Raw genomic sequence first — 12833 nt, forward strand, 5'->3', positions numbered from 1 at the left:
GTGAGGTTGCTGCAATACCAATGTCCTTGGTATGCTGGGTAAATTAATCAGAAAAGATTACAAACATGTGTGGATTTTAGTGAGGAATATTTATGTGATATTTTATTTCATAAATGAAAATGGCATATCTATGTTACATTACTTTGACTACCGATAATTTACTAAATTTTAAGTATTGTTTCGTTGTAATGTTATTTCATTTTAAGAACTGCAGTATATTCTGGACCCACCCATTAATAGTGGATTACAATACACTCCAGGCTTTATTAATAGAACTCAGCTAAGAGAAATTAAAAAATCCTTGTTATTATAAATATGCTGAAATTCACTGCCAAAATAAAAGTCCAATCATTTAAAGAGCCCCCCCATTACAAATGTAAAAAAAAAACACTCTTGGTACACTTTACCACCCATATTTAATTTAAAATTAGAATAAGATACTATCAGAGGATTAAAATCTAAACGAAAGATAATATTTCAGATACCAATATGAGAATAATGTAGTATTTTTACATGTTAATGATTTAGAAATTATCATTGGCGTTCATTCAAAATATAATTTATAAAATTCTTGTTCGAAAATCTAACAATAAAAAAAATGGAAATAGTTTTATGGTGCCAATTACAACCTGTTAACATCTCCAATTACAACATAAATATCTCAAAAAGTTTGTAATTTTCATTTTCTAGTGTCAGAGCGACATTCACAGTTCAATTTTGGAATGGAACGAACCAGGAGTTACCTGGTAGAGAAATCCACTGATCCAGTCTACACATATCTCTACACTGATCATTCAAGGTGCGCATGTCACCTTATGTTTAGAGGGGAACTTTCAAAGCTGCTTTCCTCAGGTAGGTTAAATGTGATCTATAAATAATTCCTTCTTAAATCCTGTAAAAATTACAGATATCTCATACAATAGCTGTATTTTATTCAATGTCAAATGGCACATAAATATACTTCTTACTTTCCTTAGGTTTTGGGATTGTTTAGTTTCTTGTTTTTATTTAAACAATTTAATTTATAATAGAGGGTTGGTATCTATTTTTATTGCTATATACAAGTATTTTATTGCTCTAATATTTTTATTTTTTATATTTTTTTAACTGTAGTGATTTTTTAATCTCTCATTTTGAGTTGGAATTGTTTTGCTTTTAACAAACTTTTGAAATTTTTATTGTGGCGTTTATAAGTTTTATGTATTTTCAGATCGGTTCTTTTTTTAAATTTAATTTTGTTACTGCCAATGAAGCTTTATTTATCTTGTTATGGTGGATTTCTTATGATTATTACTTCAATGTTTCCTTTCACAGCTTTTGATATAAAACTGATTATTTTGAGACTAAAGAATCCTGTTCGGAGAGCAATGAATGTTGTACAGACTCTAAAAAAAAAACTCTAAAAAAAACCAAAGACTGGAACAAATTAAACAGATATGGATGGCAAGGGGAAATTTAGAGTGAGAGAAAAGTGGTTCAATAGAGGAATGATGCCACTCACTGAAGTCGTCTTCACCTGACACACGCACCAGACGACACGGCTGAGAAGTCTCATCCTCCCAAAAGACTCTCACAGTGTTGACAGACTGTCTATAGGCACACTTGCAGGTGAAATCACAGATAGATTATAAACACAATTCACACCAAGAGTCACTGGCATCAAGAGGGGGAGGTGAATCCATCCAGAGTAGAAAAGATGAAGTGTACAAAATCTAAATCAGATCAAGGGAGTTCTCGAAAACACCCTCACCTTATGAAAAACAGAGTCACAGGACACAATAAAAAAGAGTTTTGGGAGACATGTGCCTGGTATACATGAACAATGAGATATAGGTACACCCCACATGGATTCACATTTTTGGAATAAAGCCTAGGGCAGCAACAACACTGATCTTATGATGTCTTTTATAATGATGTCTAGAGGGATATTTGAAAATTGTCGCCGCCAATCATCTGATTCTGTCATTGTCTATACAGTGCAGTGCAGCCAGCTCATTGAGTATTAGATAAAGAATACGAATAGAAACCATATTAAGCTAACAAATAATTACATTTTATACTAGAGAAACAGAGTTGTACCTAAGTATTATACACAAACAATTATTTAGTTTTATTTTTCTTGAGATGAGTGTTTTACGTTCATAAGTTTAGTTATGTTGTGTTGTTTAGTTTATGTTTTAACTGATTTGGAATTTTGTATATATCAATTAAAGAATATAATTCATACATACAATCTAGCTTATATATGTATAATGAGGTATATTCTGAAGGATCTGGAATTTTGCACCAGTTTTCTTTGTGTACTGACTAATTCATGAATTCATCATTGATTTTGTTTATTTTATGATAGAGATTATATTATATTTAGTAATTTGTTTAACATGACCATTACGTCTTAATTTTTACTTTTAGATAGAATTCTTTATTATCTTTAAATTGATTGTATTTTGAAATAATAGTCTTTATGAGAGTTAATTTCTTAACTTTCTTAAGACTACTTGTCTTTTCTTTGTAATGACAGATTTGATTTTTTCTTGTATATTAATTTTAAATTTTCTATGCTATCCTAAGAAATTTTAATTTTTATTGTTATAATTTCCTGAATTTTTGACTTTAGTATTAAATTCTTTTTAGCATATAAACTGTCAATTTCTTCTTTTATACTTTACTATTTTATTTATTGAAATTTAAAGCATTTGTTAAATAATTAGGTGAGGATAACAAAAAATGAGAGATAAAATATTGTCCTACTTAAATGGAGTATCTAAAGGCACTTATAAAGTGGTCATAGCTTGATGTTTTAACTTATCACCACTATGTTTATAACTATTAAAAATAAATTTTTCTTCGAGTTAAGTTTATTTTTTACTATGGAAGGATTGTGAAGGAAACAGGATTTCATTATATTTGCCAAGGAGAAAAAGGTAACCACAACAACGTACTGAATGATAAGATAAACGCTCAAGCCAATTTATTGTTGTTTGACATGGCAAAGCACCTAGAAATGTTTGGTCCCTAAACAAAATCCATCTCAACGTGTTCCTTCCTACAGTAGTTAGTTTGTAAACCATCCATCCACGCTTGCGCGAACATGTGACAATTGTGTTGCAGCGAATTTGTGTTCTATAAATATTTGAATTATTTATTCAATTTACGAGTGATTGTGTCGAGTACTATGCGTTTTAAAATTTTAAACTACAAACAAAATGCTAGTGCGGACACCAGAAGATGTCACAGTGTTGACATAACATGTTGTACAGTCGCAATAATTGTCGGAAAGTTAATTTATAATTCATTAAATTCATGTATTTGAAATTTTGAAATTGCAATACAGTACTAAAATCCTCAAAGTGACATAACTTTCCTTTTAGTAATATTGATATGGTTTGAGGTATTCACCTTTCAAATAGTTATTAATTATTTTAAACTAATCTATAAGACTAACTCTAGCTTTTCACAAAATTATCATACATCCGTGTACGTGTCAGAATGTAATAAATATCCTTATTTGATTTTAGAAACGTGCCATGGTTCTGACGGCTTGTATTCCATAGAAGCAGAATTTATGAAATCCCTGGAAGTAACTCCTGAAGGAAAGGAAGCAATAAAAAAACATGTCAAAGCATGGATAAATTTTGCCTCTTTTGGGTGAGTATTGAAATTAGCAAATTACTTACGGCATATTTTTGTAATTGGTATGTACAATAATCATACAAAGACCGGGCTTGTTCTACTTGGATGTAAAGTTAATCCAATAGCTATTTTATGTCATGTTCAAATTAAATATAAAATATAAGTGATGAAATATTTGGCTTAGGTGACAAGTTATAATGTAGGAAGAGTATGAAGTGCTCGTTAAAGAAAGCTATGGAGGTTGCAAACACTTTTACAGCATATGACAATATTTTTAAAATCAGTAATATTCTAAATAATATTAATTGTTTTTAAATCATTAAAAAAAAAAACACTTATACAGTTTTTTACCGTCTGTCTTAAACAATATTTTCTTGTTATTGTAACAGATCAACATCTGTAAATTCAAATTTTAAATAGTCTACATCTCGATAAGCGGACTTGTTGTGTACCACAAACAGCTGATAAAGCAAATCAGATGTTATGATTTTATCACATGTAAATATAAAATAATTAATAAAGCAAAAGATAAGTCGACTTTAGGCTGGAATAAATTCCAGTGATCTAATTACAATAATCAATAAAGAAATTAAAAATCTATTGATGATATTAATTTTTTATTTTTTTTTTTTTTTTTTTTTTTTTTTTTTTTTTTTTTTTTTTTTTTTTACTTTAATTTATTTACAATCTGTTTTATATACAACAAACAATAAGTAAATTTGATGATAAATCTTAAGGACATGGTTAATCAAAGTTCATCAACCTTAATTAACATAAACATTTAAGAGATTTGTTCATCTTTAAAAATCGATCAGCCAAGCTTAATAAATCATGTCTTTTTAGCCGAAATTGATGGTCACTGTTGTCCAGCAGATTAATAGCCAAGTAGTTAGGATAAGAGTTTAATTTTGTTTTGATACTTGATGCAGAACTTTGGAATTTCTTCAGTAACAAAAGGATATTCGTGTCTCTGTGAATGACTTCATTAACGAACATACCATGGGGCCTGTAATATCTTTCGGAGAACTTTAGATTGGAAACGCTGTATTAATTTCAATATTTGATGTAGAAGCAACTCCCCACAGTTGAATTCCGTACGTCCAGATGGGCTTTAGAACAGTCTTGTACAACAACAGTTTGCTTTCTATTGATAAATGGGATTTGTTCCCAAAAAAGCCAATTTAGTTTTGAAAATTTTGAATTTAAATTGGAGCCTTTTGTTCCATATGTGTGGTTTCCAAGTCAGCTTCCTATCGAGATGTACACCCAGATACTTAGCTTCATTTCTTTGAGGAATTTGAATGTTGTTTAAAAACACTGGTGGACAGGTGTCATGTTTCAACGTAAATGTGACGTGAACAGATTTAGTTTCATTCACTTTAATTCTCCAAGTTTTAAGCCAAACTGTGATAGAATTTAAGTTAGTTTGTAGAATTTGTGATGCTATAACATGGTTGGAGTGGGATGCCAGTACGGCAGTGTCATCGGCGAATGTTGCTGTCAAAGAATTTTGATTAGTTGGAATGTCTGCAGTGAAAATTAAGTACAGCACTGGTCCTAGTACACTTCCCTGAGGTACACCAGAGTTTATTTCATTCAGATCTGAAAGACAATCATCAAACTTGATTTGAAAATACCTTCGTTCTAAATAAGATTTTATAATGTTGTAAACAGTGTGAGGTAGATGACTTTTTATTTTTAAATAGAAGCCCTTCATGCCACACTTTGTCAAAGGCTTGACTCACATCGAGAAATGCTGCAGAACAAAATTTTCTTGATTCTAAATCTTGCCTTATTATATTAGCTACTCTATGGACTTGTTCGATAGTGGAGTGGTGCAACTCTGAAACCAAACTGATGATTGGGAATTAAATTGCATTCAGTTATAAAAACCTGAAGTCGTTTTAAAAATAACTTTTCGAATAATTTAGAAGGTATAGGTAGTAGACTGATTGGCCTGTAGGACATTACTTCCGTTTTGAGGTTTTCCTGGCTTAGGAACAACAATAACCTTGAGCCACCTTCCATTGTGATGGGAAGTATTCAAGCCTCAAAATAGCATTAAATACGAAGGTAAGAAAGAGTATGGCTTTCCTAGGAAGCTCTTGTAGTATCTTACCTGTTATTAACTCATAACCAGGGGCCTTTTGGGATTAAGATTTTTAATCTCATCATATATTTCAGATTGGTTTAAAGGAGCCAATAGGTAGTGAGAGTTGGTTAGGTGAATCAAGAAACTCCTTTACAACATGTCTATTATCAAAGTTGTTATCTACAGGGTATGGTTTGAAAACATTACTAAAATATGCATCAAACAAATCAGTTTTCTCTCTGTTACTTTTTCGCCCAAGAACCATCTGGTTTAGATATTGGAGGAATGGGCACTTTGCGGTTTCTTTGTGCTTTTTGTTTACTTTCCATAAAGAATAGTCTGTTGCTTGCTTCAGTTGGGGAGAGATTTGAAGTGAATTCTTGAAACCATACGTTTTTTAAGTTTTTAAGCAAAATCTTTAACTGTCTTGATGCTCTGTTAAACATTGTTTTATCTCTTACATTTCTAGAAATTTTGCCATATTCTTCGTAAGCGACGTTTTTGAGCAATGTGCTGCTTAATATATATTGGGTAATTGATATTGCCACACGTTGTATTATTAAGTTCAGGCGTTGCACTCCAAGCAGATTTCTGAACAGTATAATTAAAAATTTCCACAGCGTTGTCTATTTCCTCTCTTGTTTTAAGTGATATATTAAGACTTAAACTGTCATTTAACGTTTCAACGAAACTTCACCCAGTTTGTGCCTTTATTCGATAAGGACGTTGCCTTTTCTTTCAATACAAATGATGAACTTATTGATAGGATGACCGGAGAGTGATCGGACGACAAATCAAGAGATGAAACAGCCTCCATATAGTTAGGAGAAATACCTCCCGTAACAAAGAAATCAAGAAGATCTGGAATTTTGTTGGGATCTGAAGGCCAATAGGTTGGTTCCCCTGTAGATACGTAACTCAAGTGATTGTCATTCATGCAATTTAACAAATTTCTACTACTCTAGGGTTAATCAACCTTGAACCCCACATGACATGTTTTGGCATTAAAGTCACCACCTGCTACAAAACGAGGCCCTAAAGTTTCGAAAAATTCGTTGAATTGAAGTTTGGTAATATTGTGCCTCGGGGGACAGTAAACACCAGAAAATGTAAGTGGTCCCATCCAGTCCTCAACCACTATGCTTGTAGCTTGAATATGATCTTCTTGAAATCTAGGTAATTCATAATGTTTTATTTGTTTTCTGATTAGCACAGCGCTACCCTCCATGCGCTGTATTGTCAGGGTGGTTTGTAGAATAAAAAGTAAAATTTGGGATTTTTGAAAAAATTTAAGTTTGTAAAGTGGGTCTCAGAAATTAACATAATATCTATTTTGTGTATTGAAATAAAAAGTTGAATATCTTGGCCATGTCGGGCCAAGCCATTGGCATTCCAGAGTCCAATCCTATAAAATCTATTCATTTTAGTTTTGATATGACAGTTGTCAATAGGTTAATCAATGTACCTATTTGCTGGGCTTGTTGAGACATCATCATTTCGAACTTATTTAAAAATCCATCAATTATTTGATTCAGATTGTGATTTGCTTCTACATTTGATTGACCTGATGCCACTCTAGCATAAGATAAGGTTGGTGATACTGGTTGAGACTGATTACCTGTTGAATTTTGAGTACGAACAGATATAGGTCTATCTACTTCTCGATCTTGCACTGGAGGAGGAGTGTCTTTTTTTAACGCTGGTCTTAGAGGTGGAAAAAGCCTTTTTTCTTAATATCTTTGTAAATAGAGCAACCTTTATAGTTGGCTGGGTGCTCACCACCACATAATACACATTTGGGAGGAACATTTACAGATTTATTACAGCTGCTAGTATCATGATCTGAGCCGCATTTTACACAGCGGTTTTGGTACCAGCAGTAAGCCTTTGTGTGCCCATATCTTTGACACTTTTTGCACTGCACCACATCATTACGTTTGTAAGGGGGCTCAAGTACAATTTTGGCATTTAGTAGGAATTCAATTTTAAAAATTTCTTTGTTGTTTGATGCTGGCTCTAAGTCTACAAAAAAAATTGACAGTGGATCTTTAGATTTGCTACTTCTAAGGTTCGACACATTCCTAACTTTGTGGTTATAAGCTTCTATAGCTGTTTTAATTTCCTGGGGTTCCGTAGAGAAGTGCATATTCTTAAGCACTACTCTATAAGCTCTGTCACCCTTTATTTGGTATGTATGGAAGTTTACTTTCATGTTAGTTAAATGTTTTGACTAATGCGCGGTAGGCTTCAATAGTATCAGTGTTAATTTTTTACTTTATCTCTAGCTATGCATTTAAATGAATATGACTCTTTTTTAATTACTTGTTCAATGTTTACCATCATTTTACTTATGTTGACAATGTTGGGGACAAATATAGGTGGAGGCCTCACCTTCGTCCTACATTTGTCGTCATTCATCGTTTCTTCTTCAGAGCCTAGGTTGGCGTTACTCAGCATTTCAAATCTGTTGTGCAATTCAATAGGTCTAGCAGTTTTTGCAACGTACTCTGTAGGTCTACAAGGTTTCTTAACATCTAAAACGTTGGCTGTTGACAAATGTCTTTTGTTTCTAGTTGTTTCGATTTGCCACTCGTTTTGATTATTGACATCGTCATTAGAAATAGTTTTTCCTGAAATGATGTTCATTGTTTGCTTATTAGAACAATAATTGTGATCATTAGTCATGGTATCAAAATCCAAACAGTTTGAGTTGTTTGAAGGGGCAAATTTTAAGTTGTCCATTACCTTCTCACTTGAAAAACTACTAATAGTAAACAAACACTGAAAACAATTAAAGTTAACGGGTAAGGTTAGTTGTAGGAAAAGTACTGGAAAAAAAGGATTACGAAAAAAATCTAAACATTTTTACGTAAATTATGAACAAAAATGTTTTAAGAACTGTTTTATATAGTTTTAACCACTAATTGGGTAAAAAAAACTACATTTTAAATTAAAATAAAGGACACAACACTGAAACAGCACAGCTGGGGTTCACTTCACAGTCTTACCCCTTAACAAAACTATGATATTAATTAACATAAATTAAAACATATTAGTTTGGGTTGGAGGCTGAAAGAGACTTCCGGTCTATAGACCAGGCAGCTGTAACACATTTTCTCAGCCTTCTTCTTGCCTCATCTGCTGATGGGAGAGGACATGTGTTGATGGTCCTCGTGATAGAAAAAAGCACATGTTCTCCATAAAATGTTATTTTGATTATATTTAGTCACATGTTAAAGCAAATCAGATTGGTAAGTGGAGTTATGTTGAAGTACAGAATATAAACTTATATGAGTGAAACATGGGAGAACTTATTATCCTGGACATAATATCATAAGCGGGTACAGTATTTTTTATGACTGGACCTCATTGGAATTGGTTTGCAATCATGTTATTCATTCATCTCATATAAAATTCTACAAAAAATACAAACAATATAATGCAGTGAACACAAATTATAAATAAAACTAAATTACATTAGTTTTCAACACATTATAGTGACCACGTGCTCCGGTTAACATATCCTCACTTTGAACCGGATCCACGTCATATAACTTAATTAAAAACCTTCATTTTTACCTAAATCAGCCTCCATTTGATTATTGCCACAATAGAATCAACCTACCTTTGGGATTTTATTATATGTCACCACCAACCTTGGGTAATATACCTAATACTTCAACTGCCTCAAACGACACAACAACGTTGGACAATTAATTGACCTCACATACTATGATCTTCATCGCATAGTTCAAACTCAAAGACTTAAAATGAATGTTAAGTTTAGCTCCATTTTACCTTCTGCTCAGTGTAGTGCCTGATATCTGGCATCATTACAGACTTAACTCTTGGAATCAGAGTTCACATCCATCTGAAGGGATCCAGTTAGACTGAAACAGTAGAGTACGTTGCCATTACTACTTAGTAGTTGCCATGATTTTCTGTACTCTTGGCAATAGAATGAGTTTTTTTATTGTTTTCGTATTGCATTGTTTGGACATTAGAGACATCTATGTTTAAAAAAAAGCTCTATCTAGTTTACCCAGCACCCAGCAGAAATCCAGTCTAATCTAGATAAGGAAGTATATCCATTGTCTCATGGTAGTGCACTACAATGTTTTAGACACGATCCCAAAGAACATCGGTGGGTGAATAAACTCAACACCCACAGTGTGTATGTGTAAAAACTCAAAGATTTACAACAACAAAAGTTTAAATATGATATTTAGGTTGGGAAACAAACAAAATACAACAGTTAAAAAGTATATAAATGTAGAATTGTCTCAATTATGAAATATAAAAATGTTGAATTAATAAAAAGAAATATAAATTTGATTTAAATACATTAAAAAGATTTATAAAGGGACAAATATTGTAAATTACGAGCAATATTATGTGTAGAATATTTCATTCCACAATAGAGACAGCTCACTTAAATCCTATCTTCTATAAGTTGAATACTTTCAATTAGTTTTACTCTAACAATATTTTTAGGTCAGATGTAATATGTTAAAGTTTGTACAATATTTGTAAGATTGTATAGTGGTCTATTTTTGTTAACAATGTCAGGTGTTACGAGTAGAACCTAAGTATACTTCTCTGTTGTTCAAGTTTAATTTTAATAATGCAATTTCCTTACTTGATACATTAAATTTATCCACAAACTTTTCACTTATTTAATCAATTGAATATTTTTTTAAACTTGTATGTAGTTTATTCATGTGTTTCTTCAAGGAATTGTTTCATTAAATTTCACTCCTAGAAACTTGTAATATATGGAAGTTTTCTGTTAATTTACGACCTGATTTGATCTTCTATAGAAAATATTTTTGTTTGGTCTTGTTACTTAAAAATGACCATGTTAATGTTAGATAACACTAACCGCATGTAGCTAGGAGATTTCAGAAGTACTTTGTGGCGAGTTAGTAATACTTTAAAATGTAATTATTGTAGTGATTCTATCCAAAACCTGTTAGTAATGTAGCAGAACAAAGACTTTGAAGTTAGTCCCAGATCTTTGAAGATAGGACTTTTGGGTCTACGCACAGGATGCTAAATGTAATTAACAGTAAAATACTAATAAGTTGATTTATGTTATTATCATAATGATCTTGACCTCTACCAGAAATCTAGAAGGGCTAGCTGCCAGTCCTTGTTTTCTGGGAAGGGAAAATTGATCTCTAAAGTCAGTCTGTATCATTCAGACAAAATTGGTTTTTGAAAACGCTGGTAGTTGGATAACATAAAGTTACTTTCTGTTTTAGGGATCCAAACCACGAGGGGCTGGGAGTAGTTTGGAAAAAGGACTCAGTTGACAATCCTTGTTTCCTAGAAATGGGAACCTCCTGGAGTCTGAAATCAGGCATCCCTCAACCAGACAGGATTGAATTTTGGAAGAGGATGGCAGCAAAATATTGTAAAGCTTAATATATTTATTAAAAAAAACTGTATAAAAAATACAAACCTGTAACATTATCCAGTTAATCACAGTGCATTTTTCCTTCCACTGAGCGCATTTTAATAAAATGAAATAAAAGAGTTTTTGTACCAAATTCAAATAATACAAGATGTTTTTTATTTGTCCATTTTATCTAAAACTGATGTGGTATGATAATAATAATAATAATAATGCATTGAAAGTTAATTATTAATTACACTAAAATGGAATAATCTGTTGGACTTACTGAATATAGAGAGTTTCAAATCATCCTTAAGTAAATACAGAAAGAAAAGTATTAATGTTTATAGTTTATATCATGGTGAATTTATATACGAGTAACTTTGTGTGTGTTGCAAAGACCTCACTCACCACTAATTGTCCAACTTACCAATAGAAGGTTTAAAATTTTGACACAGATATGACTCATAACTTAAATATAAAGACTTACGAGGTTGGAGTGAAAGAGCAACCCCTAGAAGAACTTTTTCAATTACCCACTGTCTATGACAGCTGACACCCTATCTAATTAAATGGAACAGAAAACCTGTATATGATGAACTGAGTTTGAGATTTGGATTTCTTATCTTTGGTAAAAAAGAACTGGACAAAGTCATTAATTGCTCACTCTAAAACATTGTGGAGTTTTTATAACAGAGATGTAAATGGTACAAAGTTCTTTTTTACTTTTTTCCTGAATAAAAAATGTATTTTTTACTTGCCAGCATGCATACTTACAACTTAAATATATTAGTTTGTTTATTTTTGTAAAATGTTCTTATTTATTATAATAATGCCATAATTAATGCCACTAGCCATATTACAGTGTTGGTGAACTAAAATACATTACAAACATTGATAAATAATAACAAAGATAACACGAATAAATTGGTTTCAACTTATAATATTGTTTATATCTACTACGTTTTTAATACAACTTTTTCTATGAAACAAACAACAAGGAGCGGCAGATAGGTGCTAACCTCTGGACACATTATCAGGTATTAAAGTAGGTGAAGAATCTAACAATTTATCTATGGTCAATGAAGACCAAACTGAGTTAATAAACAACTCAATATCAACTATGATCCAGGAAGGATGAAAACTATAGACACAGTTATTGTATTAGATTAGATGACAATCTCTCTTGGAACTCACACATTGATAGTCTTTGCAGCAAGCTCAACTCTAGTATCTTTGCCCTTAAAAGAATAAAAAGTACTTGTAACAATGATACTACCAGGACAGCATACTTCTCTCTTTTTGAATCTCATCTGAGGTACGGACTACTCGTGTGGGGCAACTCCTCAGTAAGAAACAGGGAGCGGGTTCTGGTTCTACAAAAGAAAGCAATTCGAATTCTTGCGGGACTGACTCCTCAAGACTCATGCCGTCAGGCATTTGGAGAACTAGCGATCTTGACAGCTGTCTCACTCTACATCTGCGAGACCATCTGCTTCACAATAGCTCAGAAACCTGACACAGCTATGACACCAGAAACGCCTATGACTATGCCCTCCCCACACACCACCTGACCCTATTTGAAAAGAAACCTACATACATGGGGAGAAAACTTTTCAATCAACTTCCAGAGGACCTCAAGAGACGCAGAGATGAGAAGTACTTCAAGACAGCACTTAAGGCCTGGCTGCTGCAGAAACCATATTACAC

The 12833-nt window shown here is 32.3% G+C and overlaps 1 protein-coding gene across 1 annotated transcript; it reads left to right on the top strand.

The window, feature by feature from the left end:
* The first annotated feature begins 713 nt into the window (after nt 1-713).
* On the top strand, nt 714-11288 carry LOC124374049. The gene is made up of 3 exons (XM_046832348.1): nt 714-852; nt 3519-3648; nt 10990-11288. Exons 1-3 carry the CDS (start codon nt 723-725, stop codon nt 11150-11152), a joined length of 423 nt encoding a protein of 140 aa, XP_046688304.1. The 5' UTR covers nt 714-722; the 3' UTR covers nt 11153-11288.
* Nucleotides 11289-12833: the final 1545 nt, after the last annotated feature.

This window comes from Homalodisca vitripennis, unplaced genomic scaffold, assembly GCF_021130785.1.
Source record: "Homalodisca vitripennis isolate AUS2020 unplaced genomic scaffold, UT_GWSS_2.1 ScUCBcl_7092;HRSCAF=14612, whole genome shotgun sequence".
Taxonomy (NCBI): Eukaryota; Metazoa; Arthropoda; class Insecta; order Hemiptera; family Cicadellidae; genus Homalodisca; species Homalodisca vitripennis.